At 37.3% G+C, this 19,130-nt stretch overlaps 2 protein-coding genes across 3 annotated transcripts in view; one reads left to right on the top strand and one right to left on the bottom strand.

The window, feature by feature from the left end:
- Positions 1–74: 74 nt before the first annotated feature.
- On the bottom strand, positions 75–6,025 carry LOC130923990 (serine/threonine-protein phosphatase 2A catalytic subunit beta isoform-like). Its single transcript, XM_057850237.1, has 7 exons — positions 5,924–6,025; positions 2,574–2,783; positions 2,296–2,469; positions 2,133–2,222; positions 500–661; positions 241–359; positions 75–147 (listed from the first exon to the last, which is right to left on the bottom strand). Exons 1-7 carry the CDS (start codon positions 6,023–6,025, stop codon positions 75–77), a joined length of 930 nt encoding a protein of 309 aa, XP_057706220.1.
- Positions 6,026–9,613: 3,588 nt separating this feature from the next.
- Positions 9,614–19,130, top strand: part of gcna (germ cell nuclear acidic peptidase) — a 9,646-nt gene continuing 129 nt past the window's right edge. Inside the window, exons 1-13 of one of the 2 annotated variants that reach the window (XM_057850744.1) lie at positions 9,614–9,726; positions 9,913–10,011; positions 10,994–11,174; positions 11,252–11,324; positions 11,426–11,469; positions 13,610–13,676; positions 13,765–13,835; positions 13,919–14,314; positions 15,538–15,697; positions 15,837–15,981; positions 16,092–16,227; positions 18,522–18,726; positions 18,800–19,130. The exon at positions 18,800–19,130 is cut by the window's right edge and continues 128 nt beyond it. In XM_057850744.1, the coding sequence (XP_057706727.1) occupies positions 9,922–10,011; positions 10,994–11,174; positions 11,252–11,324; positions 11,426–11,469; positions 13,610–13,676; positions 13,765–13,835; positions 13,919–14,314; positions 15,538–15,697; positions 15,837–15,981; positions 16,092–16,227; positions 18,522–18,726; positions 18,800–19,037 (1,806 nt within the window). In that variant the 5' untranslated portion in view covers positions 9,614–9,726; positions 9,913–9,921 and the 3' untranslated portion in view covers positions 19,038–19,130. The remainder of the gene's footprint in view (positions 9,727–9,912; positions 10,012–10,993; positions 11,175–11,251; positions 11,325–11,425; positions 11,470–13,609; positions 13,677–13,764; positions 13,836–13,918; positions 14,315–15,537; positions 15,698–15,836; positions 15,982–16,091; positions 16,228–18,521; positions 18,727–18,799) is intronic. The other variant, XM_057850745.1, reaches the window with a different exon arrangement.

The following is a 19,130-nucleotide window of genomic DNA, read 5'->3' as shown; positions in this document are numbered from 1 at the left end:
AGTGCTCCTGCTTCCAGTTCTTTATCTGTATGGCGGAACACATTCGTTCGCCAATGGTCACCAGCTTGAGATTGTCAGAGGAGGTAGTCTGGAGATGGCCAGGAAAAATGGGGCTTTTGTTTGCGGGGAGCAGGGTCAAACTGTTGGCTGGCAGGCAAAAAATGGAAAACTGTTTGAAAAAGCTTTTTTTTTCGCAATTCAATGTCTATTCCAAAGAAACACACCTTAAAAATGACTTACAAGGAGCATTTCAGCGTGTCCTCAAGTTCCATGATCGCTGCCTTGTTCCCACATCGATAGCAATAGTTTGGTGCGCTGAAGATCGTCACGACATTTTTGTCATGACACCAGCTGAAGCCCTGAGTAGAAAATACTGGAGGTTATAAGATCATCTTACACTGTTCACAGATAAAACTATTCTGACATGTCTCATGTACAATCCATCAAGAAATCAAAACGGTAAAAAGGTTTGATCGCTATGTAAGATTTCAACACTTACCTCCATCTCCAGCTGGTGAGCTCGTGAAATCAAAGTAAGACTGTTCGCGTGGTTAAAAGTCTCTGAGATGTCCTGCCCAAAGGTGTAACCAGCTCCACGGAGAGAAATGTCCCATCCATAGTGATCGTCTGGATCAGACCATAACAAATCACACATTGGACCCTAAAATAGTGGAGGAAATATACAAATGTTGGTCATGTATATTTTAAAAGTTGACAAAAAAAAAAACAATGAATTCAAGCATTTTTTTTTTAGACTTGTGACAACTCTGAGCATAAGCTAAGTGACTATTTTTGGTAATTTAGAAAATGTAGTAGCTAGGGGTGTCACGGTACACAAAAATCTCAGTTCGGTACGTACATTGGTTTTGAGGTCACGGTTCGGTTCATTTGCGGTACGTGCTAGTTGTTTATTACACACCTTTGTGCTTTCAACAGTAGGAACATTAGCCTATATAAAGCTAGAATTCTGCTCAAAAAGTAGCGAGAATTTAAAGATAATCCAACAACAATTGGCCTTTCAGACCCCACGTATTGGTCAGCTTTCTTTCTGAAAGAAAGAAGAAAAAAGAAGTCCTGTGCTAAAGAGAAAAGCAATGCCAATGACAAAGATTTTAACATGTATTTTACAAATGAAATGTATCAATGAATCTTTTTTTTTTCTTATGAATGGTTTTCAAAAGCTTTATTGGTGGATTTTCTCAAGTTAAAGCGCCACACAGAAATTAATAAATTTAATTGTGTAAGCAGGATCTGTGTATTATTCTTATTATTTAATTACAGGTGTTTTCGCTCATTTCAATTTATTTTATTTAAATGGGCTTTTATTTATTTTATTGTGTGTTTATATTTTACAAATGTGATGTAGTATTCATTTATATTGTATATTTTATGTTGTATAACTTTAGTTCCTATGTGAATATTAGTTCCTACTTGTTGTGTTGTGGTGGGAGGGTTTTGTATTGAACACGGGCCGTGTCGTTTATTATTACAGCAAAGACAGCAGTAAATCAACAAAGACAAGTCAACTGTGCCCCGATCTACCACTCAAGAGATCTGATGGACTCAAAAAGGGGATTACGATTGCATATTAGTTTGAAAATCGACCAGATTCACCGTATTTTTAAACGAGTGACTACCGGTCTGCCCGATCCTAGCTACCGGTAGTAGTATTGACGCAGGAGGGTCGCGTCTAATAAATAATAAACTCTGTCGTTCTTTTCGCGTGCGTCGCGTTGAGCCGCTTCTGGGACGCGTCTAACACGCGGCCGCACCGCAACTGGTGTGCATTGGCTGACTGACTTTAAGGCCCGTGTTTCATTGCGTTCTCGCGGCGGCCACTTTGTCACGCCGTTGACGTTTTTGGGTTATACTGTCCTACCGTGTTGGTCCTCATTATACTAGAAAAGATGGAGTAAATATAATCTACACAAGGAAACTGTAACCCGATCAACTCCAAGCCTCGAAAAGTAAGAGTTACGTTACGTCAGAAACTCGTTCGGTACGCCTCCGTTCCGAACCGAGCACCACGTACCGGAACGGTTCAAAACAAATACATGTACCGTTACACCCTTAGTAGTAGCCACATTGAGATCCGGCATCCAGATGCTCAGTGACTGCAACATCATTTGTACCTCATGCGGAACTTCCTGCAAGCGATCTATCGCTCTGATGTTTTCCAGCGTGACTATTGAAGGAGACAATCCTCCATGGAGACATAGAATCTAAAAAACATAAAACATAAGACTTCATGGTCATTGCCTTGATGTGGTTCGCCTGGATCTAGTAGAGTCTTACCTGGTTATCTACCAGAGCAGTCAAGGGCAGATAATCGAAAAGGTCAGTAAAGTACTTCCAAACGTTGCTGTTTCCATATTTCATCAAACACTCGTCGTAGAAGCCGTACACGTGTGTGAGCTGTCTCGTCTCATGGTTCCCTCTCAGAATGGTGATTCTTTCCCGAAACCTGACCTGTGAGCCAAAAGTTGACAGCTCAACCAATTGTCCAGGAGTAATCTCCATCTAATGTACAACTGCACCCATAGTGCAGCCAAATATGTATATATTTTTAATACCTTTAGACAAACAAGGAGTGTCACTGTCTCCACTGAATAATAGCCTCTATCCACATAGTCTCCCATGAAGAGGTAATTGGTGTCTGGGGGCTTCCCACCTATCTTAAAAAGCTCCATCAGGTCATAAAACTGACCGTGAACATCTCCACAAACTGTCACGGGACAGCTCAACTCCAGCACGTTGGACTCCTTTCGCAAGATCTCCTTTGCCTTGACATGAGGACGAAAATCATATTAATCGTGACAATCATGCAACACAAGTATATGTAGTATATCCGAGGGCGTATGTTTGCATAAGGACGGTAGGGACATAACACTACTAAATTTTTAGGATGCTCAAATTGTCCCCACCAACTTTTAAGCAACCTTATTTGCATTATATAATGACTTCAGTTATATAGGTAGTTTAGATTGTCTTCCCATATGTTGTAAGGATAGAACTGACCCTAACATTATTAAGTAATTAGTAAGTAGTAAGCATTAGTAAGTACCAAATTACAGAATTTTAATTATGTTCAGACTTACATGGACCCCTTTTCACTTCCTGAATGCGCCAGTCCATTTTCCCCCACTCAAACACATGTTTAATTAGCTGATGACTTGACCCCCCCAACACACACACACACACACACACACACACACACTCATTAACTCATGCCCCCCCAACCCCCTGACAGAAATACAACATGTCGCCTCCTCTGCCCCTTCAAAGCTGATCGATATGAATTGTTTTCCCGCCAGCAACACCCACTGTTAGTACTGTAAAAACGTAAATGTTGTGTAGGTGGGGAACACAACACTAATTTTGCTACTGAAAGTCCGACCTGCATCAGAGTTAGCATAACATTAATCTGTGTGAATTTCTTGAACACGAAGAGGAAGCTACTTTGAGAGACATATCCTCCTGTATGCTTTCTACTGTTAATGTTAATTAAACTGAAAGAAACATAGTGAACTAAGGTTTAGCCCCTTTTCTCCAGTTCTCATTTTTATTTTATTCATGTAGTCTTAAAGCACTCCAAAGGACCTTTCTTTTTTTTTTTTTTTTTTTTGAGTTTGGCTGTGCTTGAGGAAAAAAACAGTAGTGCTTTACATAAACCAAGGCTCCATTTTCATTTATTTTTTGTTATTCCCAGACTAAGAAGTTTTTTATGATATTTAATTTATTTAGACATTTTTGAGTGGTATTAAGACAAATGCTTAATTTTTTGCATTCCTGGATATTTAAGAGATGATTAACAAGTGTGTATTTCTTGTGTATGTTAATATCATTTGTGTTCAAATAATCAACATTTATTCTGATTTTTTTCAAAATGTTTCCTTAGTAGTTTTTGAAAACAAAGGTTTGAATCGAGCAGTGTATCACATGAACAAAAAACACAGGCAAGGCTAAAAAAGCGGTTTCTGCTCTTGCACCCCTCTTTAAAATAAAGTGCTTTATTTTAAGCCAAAAGAACTGTTGTGTTTGATGGAACAATATGTTTATATGCTGCCATGGCAGATTCATGGTGCATTAAGTCTCTGAACTATTTTTAATTTGTCCGTTTTACCCTGGAAACCCCCATTTATAGACGTCGCGCAACCGCTTTTGTTTCAACCTAGCCATAAAAAGGTAAGTAATCGTATTTATTATTAGAAATGTTTGTCATTTTTGGGTTAGAATCATCAATTGATGTCTAATATTTTGTTAAAAAAAGAAAAAAAAAAACGACTTTAAAAAATTATTTACTCGCATATTTTAAACTTTTAAACAAATTACGTCAAAATGAAAAAATTAGTGTCCGTAAAAAAGTCACGGATATCTACCTCATAACTATCGCTTAATTGTATTTTTTTTCCATTACTGTCGCATTTTCCCCAATATTTGAGATGATAAATATTCGATCCAAACAAAGAAAAATTGAATAAAAAAAAGAAAAAAAAAAGTTTAAAAAGGTAAATTTATGAAAATGAAAATCTTGACCACTCCTTGATGTCTGCAATTTCTGCATCGCGACCCTTGTTATATTACCATGTTTCACCCATAAGATCCCCCAAAAATCCAGCTGTGGCCATTCACAGCTGTGTCTTGACACTCGGTGATACATGTTACATGGAGTTTTTACATTGAAACAAGGTAAGTATGCGATAATATCTAGTCAAAATCATGGCGTCTTTAATTACGCTCTTGCGTGCTCTCACCTCCAGTCAAGGTTTTGCTGTTTAAAAAAACAAACATTTTTTAAAATACCCTCTTTTTCAAAATTTTTCTTCTCCCAGAAAATTAAGATTTTAAGCTTTCCAATGATGTATCACACATGCATATGGCGGAAAACACTCCGGTGACTTGAAGTTCCGCTCTGAGACCCCCAATTTAGCCAACTTTCAAAATTGTCCAATATGCATGTGTGATACATCATTGGAAAGCTTAAAATCTCGGTTTCATGGGGGAATAAAAATTTTGAACAGGAGGGCATTTTTTTAAAAAAAAAAAAAAGAAAAAAAAGAAAAGTTTTTTAAACAGCAAAACCCCATCTGGAGGCGAGAGCAGAATTACAGACGCCATGACTTTAACGAGATATTATCGAGTGCTTACCTTGTTTTGAGCTAAAAACTCCATGTAGCATGTATCACTGAGTGTCAAGACACAACTGTGAATGGCCACAGCTGGATTTTGGGGGGATTTTATGGGTGAAACATGGTAATTTAACAGAGTTCGCGATGCAAAAATCGCAAACATCAAGGAGAGGTCAATAGTTTCTTTTTCATATATTTACCCTTTTAAACTACTTTTTTCAAATTTTCAGTTGTTTTCAGAGTACATCTACTAGAAACAAGTGAAATTATCGCTTAGTGTTTCAAGTAAATTTTACGCACTTAGCTTTCTTGAAATAAGAAAAATAGCTGGCTGAAAAAAATCTAAATTTATCGTAAGCAAAAAGTGAGAACATTTAATCCCGCCCAAAAAAAAGTTTGTCAGAAATGTCCAAATTCAAGGATAGTTATTGTTCAAAACATTATTTTAAAGCCTTTTTTTTCTTGATTTAGGTGAAAAAATGACTGACTTTTAGATGTATGGGCTTCATAAGAACAAATAGTAATATTTACTAAAGTGGAAGAATCTGACGCACTAGTCTCTTAACTAGCCTTAGGCTTAAACACTCAAAATAAGAAGAAAATTATTTGACTACATTTAAGAAAAATGATCAGATTAAGACGTACTGTTCTGTACTGTAAATTTGCAATGTGAAAGTTAGTATAAGTCATTAACCTACGCCCTTTAGTACATCTGTACATTAGAGATTTAGACAAGCCTTCACTATGCATTTCCATGTTGGTTTCAGGTGTTATTTTCCCACAGCAAGTCTTACCCTTTCACATAGTTCTTGGACTTGATTTTCCTTGAGCTGCCTGCACTCGTAAAGCTGTTCAATCCACATGTCCAGCTCTTTGTTGACTGACATGTCATCCATGCTGCTGCCTTGTTTCAAATCCCAAGGGAAAATCATGAGGACAATAATAAGCAGGCCAGACTAAGTTGTAACAGACTGATTGTGTGTTTATTTGAGGAATATTTAAAATTCGTCATTAGTTCAAGGGAGATGGTGGCTTTTGTTTGTATTCTTACGTCATAGAATTTTAAAATAAACCTGACGTGCGCTTTGTTTCAGGTGTTCATTTTGTGCATTCGTCTGCCCTCTACTGGACAGATGTACGCAACAGTCATGATTTGATACCTATGTGCTAAATCTTGGCGTGTTCTTAATCTGTTTTGTTTATTTGTTTGTTTATTTAGAACTTTGCTAGTGCAATCTCACTAGTACTTGAAGTTTTAGGCATTTGAAATGACAATTTATGTTTCTGGTTGTTTTACGAGAAGAAATTCCATGTTTAACTTTTTCCGTTTTTTTCGCCCTCCAATTTAATCCTTTGTAGGTCATGCAAATAAACGCTTACAACCCTCCCAGTGAGAATGGATTGGACATCAAGCGGCGTCAATGGCACTGAAACATGAGCATTCACAGCCACTCCTCCGTGTTTAAATGAACTGAACGTCTTTCCTGCCATACTAAATATGTCTATAAAAATCTACTCCAGAGTGTTATTGGGACATAACTAGAGGTTGTTTCTGGTTTTAGTCATTTGAACTTTATTCATTTTGTTTTTAAAGAACATTTTATTAGTTTAAAATGTATATTAATGGGAAAAAAGACTATATTAACATACAATAATGATTATTAGTAGTAGTAATAAAATGTAATTATATTTAATCCACATTCATGTACTCCACATTTTTGATCATGTAGACACAAGTGACCCAAAATGTGATCCCCACGTACAGTGCCCTCCATAATTATTGGCACCCCTGAAAAAGATGTGTTTTCTAGCTTCTAATATATTTTTTTAATTCCAATAATATGGGACCTTAATGGAAAAAAAGAGAAAAATCCAACCTTTAATACAAGTGCATTCATTCAGTGGGGTAAAAATCCCAGATAAAGAAAAAATTATTTGACATCAAATAATGTGAGTCACAATTATTAGCATCCCTGGTGTTAATACGTTAAAACAGCCCCACAGCATCACTGACCCACCCCCATACTTCACAGTGGGTATGAGGTGCTTTTCAGCATGCGCATCTTTCGTGGCATGCCAGACCCACTTAGAGTGTTTGTTGCCAAAAAGCTCAATCTTGGTCTCATCTGACCAAAGCACACGGTCCCAGTTGAAGCCTAGGGCCGTGTGTATTTTTGTGTGGGATCAAGATTGAGCTTCCAAAGGCCCTGGGAACCTTGTTAGGGTGCATGGCATCATGAATGCTTTGAAATACCAGGACATTTTCGATCAAAATCTGTTGCACTCTGCCCAAACGCTGAAGATGGGTCGTCACTGGGTCTTTCAGCAAGACATTGACCCTAAACATATGGCCAAATCTACACAGAAAGTGTTCACCAGACACAAAATCAAGCTCCTCCCATGGCCATTTCAGTCCCAGACCTTGTTTTGTTGGCAAGGGGGTTGTACAAAGTATTAAAACCAGGGGTTCTAATAATTGTGACACGTCAAATAATTTTTTCTTTATGTGGGATTTTTTTCCCCACTGAATGAATGCACTTGTATTGAAGGTTGGATTTTTCTCTTTTTTCCCATTTAGGTCCCATATTATTTGCATTAAAAAATATTAGAAGCTAAAAAACACATCTTTTTCAGCTGTGCCAATAACTATGGAGGGCACTGTATGTGCATGGCAGCCCTTTATTGGGTTAAGTTGTTTTAACTGACTAAAAATACTAGTCACTTATCTTATTAAGAGTTAAAGCATTACTGCTTAGACATAAAAAAAAAATAATAATAAAAAAAAAAAAAAAAAAAAAAAAAAAAAAAACTAAATTAGAACTTTAACTGTCTTTAGTTGTGCTCAGTGGGATGTTCTCAGTTTCTTTTCCTGCGCTTTTATTTGAAAATGTATTTTAATGCATTTTACTAGGGTCATCAATATTCATGTCTGTGTCTATTATTCAATTCACTCATCCACAAAAACTTTCAGAAAGGTTCACCTTTTTGGAAAAAATATTTTTTGTACAATATCATATAAGTTAATTACAGAAAAAGCCTTTAATAAATTGGATTATTATTTAGTACTACTAGATACTTGACTTCATATGCAGCCTTTGTGGAATTTAGAACATAAATATCACATATATTAGATGTCTAAAGAATGGTTCATTAAGTATTACATACCTTTGCAACAGAACTGTTTTTACTTGATAACCATAGCCGGAGTTTGACTTTTGTGGCAAGGAGGGCAAAAATGTTGATGACCCCAAAATGTAGTGTCAGCAATAAAATTAACTTACAAGATATACTGTATGCTCAGATAGTAGCTTAACCCATGCTCGTACAATCAGGCATCTTAGCTGTGTGTGTGTGTGAGTGTGCGCATTTTTCTGTCTTACCTAGTGGTGAAGTAGAAGCAGAAATAATATAATAATAATAATAATAATACAAGTAGAAATATTTATAATAATATGTTGAAAATGAGCATTTTTTTTGTTGTACAATTAAAATCTTTTGTGGGGAAAACAAACTCCAATCACCATTTTAGCGGAGCTCTCCGGCGTTTCATGGTCCACATCTTCAATCTTGGTTCTTGCTTAGTAGCTGTTGTCACTTTTGAAAGCTTAGGTTTGAAAAAATTACGTGTATGCATCTTTCCGCTTCTGTTTTTTTTTTTTTTTTTTTTTTTGGGGGGGGGGGGGGGGGGGGGGGTAAGCAAAGCAAATGACCATCTCTAAGGTGCTAGTCGCATGATCTGTTCGAAACATTATTTTGACCCATAATAAAAATATATTTTATGTTCATTTTATTCATTTTTGCTGTTTGTTTCAATGCTTTACAACTGTTATAGACAGCATTTTACCGGCAAAGTCTTAATTTTAAATTCATATATTGGAACGTCAATTACATGCGATGACAATTTTGGCCACCCGGAGGGGCACAATCTCCGCGTATGTTGATAACTATTAGTTTTGAAAGTTTGCTCGCTCCAGAGAATCTCTGTTCACATCACAATAATATGTGTAAATGCACCCAGTATTTATGTTTTCTTATGTACTGTTGTGCAACAACGTGCTCAAATAAAAATAAAATGAAATCTTGATGAAATGAAATCGGCCATCTTTCGTCGGGCGACCTGGCTTATGGTTAACAAACTGTTTTTCTCATAACAAACCTTATACATGTGGATCTGATTGGGGGGAAATATTTTTAAATATGTGTTTAATGTCGTCCATCTCTGACGTTAATTAAAAAAAAAAAATGTGTTAGACAATTGGTTAAAAATTCAACACTTTACAGCTATTTCAAAGTTTACAGTCCATTGATTATCATGTTATATCTATTGAACGGCTCTGACGTAAAATACCCCGTGAGTGATAATGCTCGTTCCTGTTGGCTCGCAGCACGCGCAGCGATCTAGCTTTATATATGATATCTATAATTCAGGAGTCCCCTGTACAAACCCTTCCGCGATTGGCCCCTCACTGCATTATGAGGCTTGCTCTCATTGGTCCCTCAAATATGGCGGAAAGGTCTACGGGATTCGAAATGACGAGTGAGTAGACCAGGTGCGAGGGAAGCCATTGAAAGCGGCACATTGAAAAGTAAAGTTTAGGTAATGTACGAAAGAAAAAACATATTTGAGTTGATTATTTTACATTACAAAAACTAATGCCAAGTATAGAAGCTACCGCGTTAGCTTGTTCTTGTTGATACACTTAAATTTGCTTTCGAGCTGCGTCTATCATACATCGACTTCAAGTGGGATATCAAGTGATCGATTTTTCTGTCCTGTTTATAGAGGAAAACTATGAACGATGAAGCGTGCAGGTTATTTGAGCGAGTTTCCCGAAAGATGAGTTGGAGCGGAGACAATGGAGTGGCCATAGAAGAAAATAAGGTTTGTCGTGTAATGTTCTTATTTGCAGCGCTCCAGGCTGCTCAAAATGAAAGTATTTTGCGGCAGAAATGCACACATACATACATGCATGTATACATTCTATTTTGCTACCTAGCGTGTGCAACCAGTAAATTTGAAGATTTTTTATTATTATGTTATTAAATGTGTGTTTTGGGCATACTTCTGCTCCATATTCCTGCCCAATTGTTGGTAATAATGCGCAAAAGAGCTCTTAAAGTAATAATCAGACAAACGTAAGAACGCGTAGAATTGTTGGTATTTAATCTGCCATTTGAATTTCATTGTGTCCCTACATTTTTTACTTGCCGTAAAATTTCAACTCGGGCAAATTTGAATCTCGTTTTACTTTGTACAATGAAAATAAAGGCTTTATATTCTATTGTCGTCCATTATAGTCTAGTCTATTCTAGTCTAGTCTAGTCTATTTGGCTACTATAAGAGCTTAGTACAGTGATTCTTAACCTTGCTAAAGGTGCCGAACCCCACAAGTTTCACATGTGGATTCACCGAACCCTTCGGAATTAGATAAAAAAGCAATTTTTTTCCAATTCAAAACAGATATCTAAGCTAGCAAGCTAACAATTAAGCAAATTCCCATTCAAAATTCTTCTCATTTTGACAGCATGTTTTATAAACGTCAAAATTTGAGACCACGCCGCCCATTGTTCTGTTGGATCTCCTCATACTGAGCGCGAGTCACCCTTCCACTGAGCAAACCAGTTCCTCCTCCAATCAGATCGAGGATTTGCAGTTAAAAGACAATGATTAAGCCTGTAAACTGGGAGAAAACCAGTCCAAAACCTGGTCTAAAAAGCCACTTTAACTTCGCTGAACCCCTTAGACTTACTCAACGAACCGCAAGGGTTCGATCGAACCCAGGTTAAGAACAACTAGCTTAGTATTTACGGTGTATCCATACCCCCCCCCCCCCCCCTTTTTTTTTTTTTTTTTTTTTTTGCAGTGGAAGAATGAGATCGGGAAGCAACGCCGTAATGTCCCAAGTGAAGATCATTTTGTTGACCGATCAGGGTCACCTATCTATTGCTCATCCGATGATGAAGACAAAGAGAACCAGGGCATCAGGGGCAAAGCGTACATAAAGACTGACTTTAATGACTCCAGTGATGATGAATTTGACCAATGTAAGTGAGATAAACCTTGGAACTGAGTTGGAGCTTTTTATAATGTGACTTACATACTAAGAACTTCCATTCCTTAGGTCTTGTGAAGTGGGCCACCCCAAAATGTAACCCTGCTACAAAGAAACCATGCAGTACTGTGAAGATAGATTGGTGAAATATAGTATTTTTTGCTTATCACATTTACATTACTTCATATTGAAAACCACTCTTAACATGTCTTTTTTTTCTTGTTCTTTTTTTAACATCTCAAGTGTTCTTGTGAGCTCGGATGATGACAGTGGCAATTTTGAAAAATGTGAGTTGCCTTTTCTTGCATATTACTACATTGAATTGTGTACCCTTCGACTTTAACGCCAAGCACCATCATAAAAAATACATGGCACCCCAAGTAAATTCAACGTGTCCAATATTTAAATTAGGAGTGGGAACCTCTTGGTACCTCACGATACAATACGATTTGCGATACAAAGCTCACGATAACGATGATCTGACGATACGGCGATACAACGATTATCGATACATTGGTCATAAATCATTCTAGAATTTTCTACAAACAACTAATAAACAGAAAAACAAGTTTCTGCTGTGAATTGGAATGAGTTTGTCACTAGTAGACGTCCAATCCATTTGAACTGGGAGGGTTCCCTCCCACTTCAAACGGATTGAACGTCTATGGTTGTCAGTGGCAGCCAATGCCAGGCAATGAGGTAATTTTGGGCTATTTAAGGTCATTTACCTGTTGATTTTCAGTTACTTCCTGTTGATTTGGGGGTTTTTTATGGGTAACGTCCTGTTACGGAACAGGACGTGACCTGGGAATCACCCATATGAATAGGCAGTGACTCAAACTCAACAGGAAATGACCTGTGAATGCCCTAAAATGAACAGCAAGTGACCTGTAAATGCCCCGAAAATCGGACCGATTCTTGACAGGAGCATATCGATAACTAGAGGTGGGAATCTTTGGGCACCTAACAATTCGATTACAATTATGATTCAGAGGCTACGATTCGATTATAAATCGATTATTGATGAACCCTCCCCCCGCTATTAGCTGCTAATGTTTTGTAAATTAGTTACAAAAACTTAAAAAAATAAAATAAAATAAAATAAACGACTATTTCAGTATCAAGTTAACAGTTAAAAACAAGAAATAATATACTCAAATCCCCATTCTGTATCAGCAGCTTTAAACTACATTCATTTAATTTAATGTTGTCAATCAACCGTTATAGTTGTTAAAATTGCTCCTGTTATTCCATAATTTCCTTTTTGTCTACTTTCGACATGTGAAAGTTTTAAAACTATTTTAAAGATAGATTCAAGTCAATATTTTACTGACTTAGGACTATTTTAGATAAAAAGTTAATTAGGTTTGCTGGGAAGGTTCGCTACAACAGCCTTGCAGGGAAGTCTACTGCTTTAAGATGGCGGCCGTTTACCAAAGCCCACATCTAGCTTTCTCTACATGTGCTGCTATCGCCACCGAGTCCTTTCTGCATCTAGTCCTATATAAATATGATATCTACCTTAACATTATGTGGACGTACTTTGTAGCAGCTTTCGGCAGCAGTCAGGTATGTTGTTGTTTTTTTATCTCGTGGCATGAGTTGAGCTAGAGCCGTGAGTTGAGCATTGGCATTACCCGAGGGGCCGGGTAATGACAAGCATGATGTTTAGCTACTCTCGCTCCGTTCCTCATTGCGTCCCGAAGACCTCGCGGCGCGCTGAGTGTGTTTTACTTCTGCTTTACTTGACATATTTCAATAATCGGAATTTGGATGTTTGTGAATCGTTCTTGAATATTCCACGGCCGAATCGCGAATAATCTAAGAATCGGAAATTTCGCACACCTCTATCGATAAACTTTTGGGATACAACGTATCACGATATGTCACCATTTCGATATTTTGTCACACCCCTAATTTAAATGCAGTTGTTATCAACAATGAGACACTTCAATCCCAAAGTATCTTTTATATTGTTGTAAGCCACAGTAACATGCAAGTTGTAAAAATCAGCACTTTGCTGAAATTTTCTGGACTGTTGTTAACCCTCTCTTAGGCTGAAGATGAGCTGTAGCTTCTCCAGTAAATTTAAACAAAAGCTACATAATGATTCAATTTTGAATTTGTTGCATATATGATCATTTAAATAAATTATTCTTAAACGAACTTCAATTTTTTTAAGTTAAAAGTTAAATACATCGGAAACGTTTGCAGTGATTCTAAAGATTAGGCAGTGATTTTACTCTATAGAGGATATTTCTCATAAATATAGGTAAATACTATTTTCAATCCATTTTAGAGATGCACTAACAAATCCAAATAATACTGTAGCTGCCACTTATTGAATTTAGGCGCCCTGGCAATGTTCGAATTCGTTTTGCAGTTGTGGTGGTTTACTATTTACTCACCTTCTGTGTATATATTAAGTCCTGCAGCGTGTGAAAACTCCTTCTTCCAAGCCCAGGAAAAAATCAGAGAGTGAAAGTGAAGACAGGTGACTATTAAAGTTGTCATTCAATTTTGCATTTCACATTACTGTTACTCCATGTGTGTTCTAAAAAATTATGCTTTTCCTTAACAAGCCTTAAACATTTCATAGTGGATGATGACTTATCAGATGACGACTTCATTCAGACAAAATCATCCTTTCAAGGTATTTCTATCCATCTAATCAGCAGGGAATTTAACTGTAAAACAATACAATTGTGATCGTTTTCCTTTTCCGTTTTCCTCCAGTGGCGAAGAAAAAACAAACTCCAGCCACGCAAAACAAAATCAGGAGGCCACTGTCAGACTGTGCATCCGCAACGTTAATCAGTGACAGCGAGGATGATAGTGTTTTTTGCAAGAGCACTTGGAGGACTCGCCACACCAAGCCTACATCTCTGCAGAAAACTAATGAGAAGAAACCAGTGCCCTGTGACACAAAGGATAGTCGAACATTACTCCTCAGCTTTCCTCAGCCCTCTCAACGTACCACAGCATCTCTGAATTCTCCCACCCGTACTATTTCAGTTCCTTCCAAGCTAGAGAACTCATCTGGTTCAGAAGAGGAGTTTGTGTCGTTACTGGATAGAATTAGAAAGAAAAATATATTAACTGGTTCTACATGCTCTCCTAACACAATCAAAGGTACAACAAATAAATTGTCATGCTTGCTTGCTATTGACAGAATTAGTAATACAGTGGGGCAAGTAAGCATTTAGTCAACTACTAATTGTGCAAGTTCTCCCACATGAAAATATTAGCGAGGCCTGTAATTGTCAACATGGGTAAACCTCAAACATGAGAGACGGAATGTGGAAAAAAACAGAAAATCATATTGTTTTGATTTTTTTATAGAATTTATTTGCAAATCATGGTGGAAAATAAGTATTTGGTCAATACCAAAGTTCATCTCAATACTTTGTTATGTACCCTTTGTTGGCAATAATGGATGCCAAACGTTTTCTGTTACTCTTCACAAGCTTTTCCACACACTGTTGCTGGTATTTTGGGCCATTCCTCCATGCAGATCTCCTCTAGAGCAGTGATGTTTTGGGGCTGTCATTGTGTTACTGGTAGTAGGCTTTGTTACTGTGGTCCCAGCTCTCTGAAGGTCATTCACTAGGTCCCCCTGTGTGGTTCTGGGATTTTTGCTCAGCGTCCTTGTTATCATTTTGACGCTACGGGGTGAGATCTTGCATGGAGCCCCAGATCGAGGGAGATTATCAGTGGTCTTGTATGTCTTCCATTTTCAAATAATTGCTCCCACAGTTGATTTCTTTACACCAAGCGTGTTACCTATTTCAGATTCAGTCTTCCCAGCCAGGTGCAGGTCTACAATTTTGTCTCTGGTGTCCTTCGACAGCTCTTTGGTCTTGGCCATAGTGGAGTTTGGCGTGTGACTGACTGAGATTGTGGACAGGTGTCTTTTATACCGTTAATGAGTTAAAACAGGTGCCATTAATACAGGTAACGAGCGGAGCCTCGTCAGACCTCTTTAGAAGTTAACCTCTTTGACAGCCAGAAATCTTGCTTAATTGTAGGAGACCAAATACTTATTTTCCACTCTAATTTGGAAATAAATTCTTTAAAAATTAAACTGTGATTTTCTGGTTTTCTTTTCCACATTCTGTCTCTCATGGTTGAGGTTTACCAATGTTGACAATTACAGGCCTCTCTAATCTTTTCAAGTAGGAGAACTTGCACAATTGGTGGTTGACTAAATACTTATTTGCCCCACTGTATGTCATAGAATATTTAGTATATTACATTATTAGGAACAATATGTCATAGAATATTTAGTATATTACATTCTTAGATGACTGCTAAGAAACTATAGGCGTTTGTCTAAAATTTGCTTGTTTTTACAGAACTCTGTAAGGACCCTCCTGTGTCATCTTCACGTGTAAAGGAGCCGACTAAACCCAGGTCAGTAGGTGGAGAAACTGTGGATGCAAAGACTCCCGGGGAAACAACCATATTAAAGTCAACAGTGAGTCAAACTGAGCCCAGACATGGCCCAATCAGCAGGTACATCTTCTGTTGTAATGGTTGTCAAACATTTTACAGGTCTTTAAAAGTCTTAAATTTGGCTTGTTCAACCCTCTCTAGCATATTTTACCCCCAACCTTAACGTCTGTCTACAGCAGTCACTTTGTCTTTCCTCTAGATGGCCATTGTGTAAAACTCCAGGTTGCTTCTTGGAAACACTATCAAATCCCACATCCAGTTACTGCTACAATTTTAAGCAAAAAAAGGAAGATCTCACGAGCAAATTGTACAATTTGTACAACGCAAGTGTGTTTGACATGAAGGTACTGTGGAGTTACCTCTTGTTGCTTCTCTGTATTATGGATGAAGTATGCATGGGTAAACACAATGGTTTACTTGTTAAATGATTCGTTTTCTTACCTGAAATTTTTAGCTCCCCGTCAATATGTCTGTGACTTGGAACAAAAAGATGCGCAAAACAGCAGGCTACTGTATCACCGGACAGGAGCGAGCGGGAGGGAGCCGTTACGCACGCATTGAACTGTCTGAGAAAGTCTGCGATTCTGCAGGTAATCATTTTATCATGATGGCTCTGTCAGAAAACTATTACAGAATGTAATGAGTATAAAAATGAATAGTTATGTACTGCAGAGAACTTGATTAAAACTAATAAATTGAGACGTCTTATGTAGCTATTCCTGAGTATTGCAAATTCCTCTGTAATATGAATCATTTCATGCATGAATTATGACTTAAGAAAAAAAACATTCACTGGGCTTTCATGTAACTCAATGGTTTCCATTGACGGCGGTAGATGAAGGGGTGAGTGAACGTTTGTCACTCATCCCAGTCAAAATAGATCGGACGTCTAGTGCTGTCAATGGCCTGAAATGAGTTAAATAAAATTAAAAAATAAATAAATAAAAATCCAGAGTGTTACTTGGGGCTGTAACCAGTGTCTATTTGTTTTAATTAATTTTAATTTCATTCATTTAGTTTTTATTTACATAGTATTAATTTGTAAATGTATTTACAATTATAATATGCGATGAAATACCATTGGAAATACCAGAATTCAAAACAATATTAAGCTATAGTACCTAGTTTTTTTTGTGTTTAAATTCACACCTGGTACAAGATAGCTGTTTCTCAATGAGTCAGCCAAAGTCAGTTAGCAACTGTTACTTAAAATCTAATACAAAAGAGACTATAGGTGGAAATAAAATATTTCATGTCATCCAATCGCGTCTTTGAAAACAAATTGGTCACCAATGCAGCCAATTTCAGAAAAAGTGTGAGTGTAAAATTTAATAATTGTAGTTATTGACATTTTATTGACAGTTAATAGATGACATTTATCCGCCGAGTTCAGTGTCGAATTGCGTCAGCGTCATTTATCACTTTAAGTGAAAAAGTATAGTTGGTGATGACACCCCGATTTGCAGTAGATACATTGTGTAACACTGATTTTGCTACAATGAGAAATAATTTACAGTCCACTAGTGTTGTAATTAGGGCTGCAGCTATCTATTATTGTAGTTGTCGATTAATCTATCAACTAGTTAGTTCGAATAATCGGATTGGGAACATTTAATGCGTTCGGGGTTGCAGAGTAAATTTTAGATGTAAAACAAAGGCTTGCTAAGATTGCACTTTCAAAAGAACATTAAATGCGAATATAAAATAAATTCACGAGTGTTTCTTCAAACTATGCAGAATTGCACTTTCATTGAAAAGTAAACAAAAAGCTTAGCCTCAAACGGTATAAAATTATAAATGAGGATCTAAGTACAAAACAAGAACTATTGCCTAACGTGTACAGCAAAAGTCCTATCTTGAATGCAATAAAATGCAAACTTTTTTTTTTTTTTTTTTTAAAGCTCATAACAAATCGTTGAAACACGTATTCCAATAAAAATGGCTAGATACACCCATTAAGTAAATTACGAATGCATTAAAAAAACTAGCTCAAACAAAAACTTACCTCATGTTGGTCTTAACAGGGAGCAGCTGGATTCAGCCATGTTAAATTACTGTATTGGCCCGAATATAAGACCGCCCTGATTATAAGACGACCCCCTCTTTTTCAAGACTCAAGTTTGAAAAAAGACTTTTTGAACACCAAATTTTATACAGAAAATAATTACAGTACATCCGAAACAAATTATAAAAATATATTTGTGAGAAAAAGCATGTTATTTTGCCTCATTGAAATCTTAATATCTGATGAATGGATGAATGAATGGCTTCTGGTTTTTGAAATGTAAATAAACCAATCTATTGTGATAAAACAACATAATTGCAATAACTGCATTAACCATCAAAGTGAAGTCTAACTGTAACTGTAGTCTTGGAACAAATCTGAATAAGGAAAAACATTTCAATAAGATAATGCAAACTGGTTAAACTTGAGAGTAGCTGAGATCTGTCATGACAGAACATCGCTTCAATGAATATCTGGCGCCATCTAGCGTAGTGAATGGGTATAATGTTTAGACCGCGAAATAAGACGACCCCTATTTTTCCGTCTTACTTCAATGCAAAAAAACAACAACACTGTCTTATATTCGGGCTAATACGATAGATATGTCATATTCACTGTTGCCACTTTAGGGCAGTGTATCCACCCAAATCAATATAAGTAAATGCAAACACTTTCAACGCAAACCATTACAACGCCACTAATTAAACAATAACTCAAAGCAGCAAAATTTGATTCAAAGCTTTTTTGTAATCGAACAACTCGAGTCAATCGATTAATCGTTGCAGGACTAGTTGCATTTCACTTTTACTATACAATCCTCTGAAATGTTTGAGTTAAACATCTTGTTAAACATTTTGATCAAAACAATTACCCTCCTAGATCGCCTCCGAGACACACTCATCCACGAGATGTGCCACGCTGCGACCTGGCTGATCAACGGTGTGAGAGATGGGCACGGACGCTTCTGGAAGCTGTACGCTCACAAGTCCACCTTGGTGCACCCCGAGCTGCCCATGGTGACTCGCTGTCACAGCTATGACATCAAATACAAATTTCAGTACAAATGCACTCGCTGTCAGAACACGTACGTGACATCTTTTTCCCGATAAAACAGGCATTTCCAAGTTCATTCTTGATAATGCTGTGATTGTCTGCAGGATCGGACGTCATTCCAAATCTTTGGACACTCAGAAGTTCGTGTGTGCCCTCTGTACCGGTAAACTCGTCCTGCTCACACCATCCAAACCTCGTCCTCCTACGCCATTTGCCAAATATGTGAAGGAGCATTATGGGTCAGTCCGCAAGGGTCTAGTAGACCAAAAGCATGCGGAAGTAATGCGGAAACTCAGTGCAGACTTTGCTTCTAAGAGTAAATTGACTGACACAAATAGTTGAGACTTTCTGAGGTAAGTGGAAAACTGCAACGCAACCGCAATGGTGAGGTTGTTCAGTATTGTTGTTCTGTGCAAATTGTGTAGTGTTGTTTGT

The sequence above is a fragment of the Corythoichthys intestinalis genome, chromosome 11 (assembly GCF_030265065.1).
Source record: "Corythoichthys intestinalis isolate RoL2023-P3 chromosome 11, ASM3026506v1, whole genome shotgun sequence".
NCBI lineage: Eukaryota > Metazoa > Chordata > Actinopteri > Syngnathiformes > Syngnathidae > Corythoichthys > Corythoichthys intestinalis.
Note: the sequence above shows the minus strand (reverse complement) of the source record. Positions and strands in the feature narration are given on the sequence as shown.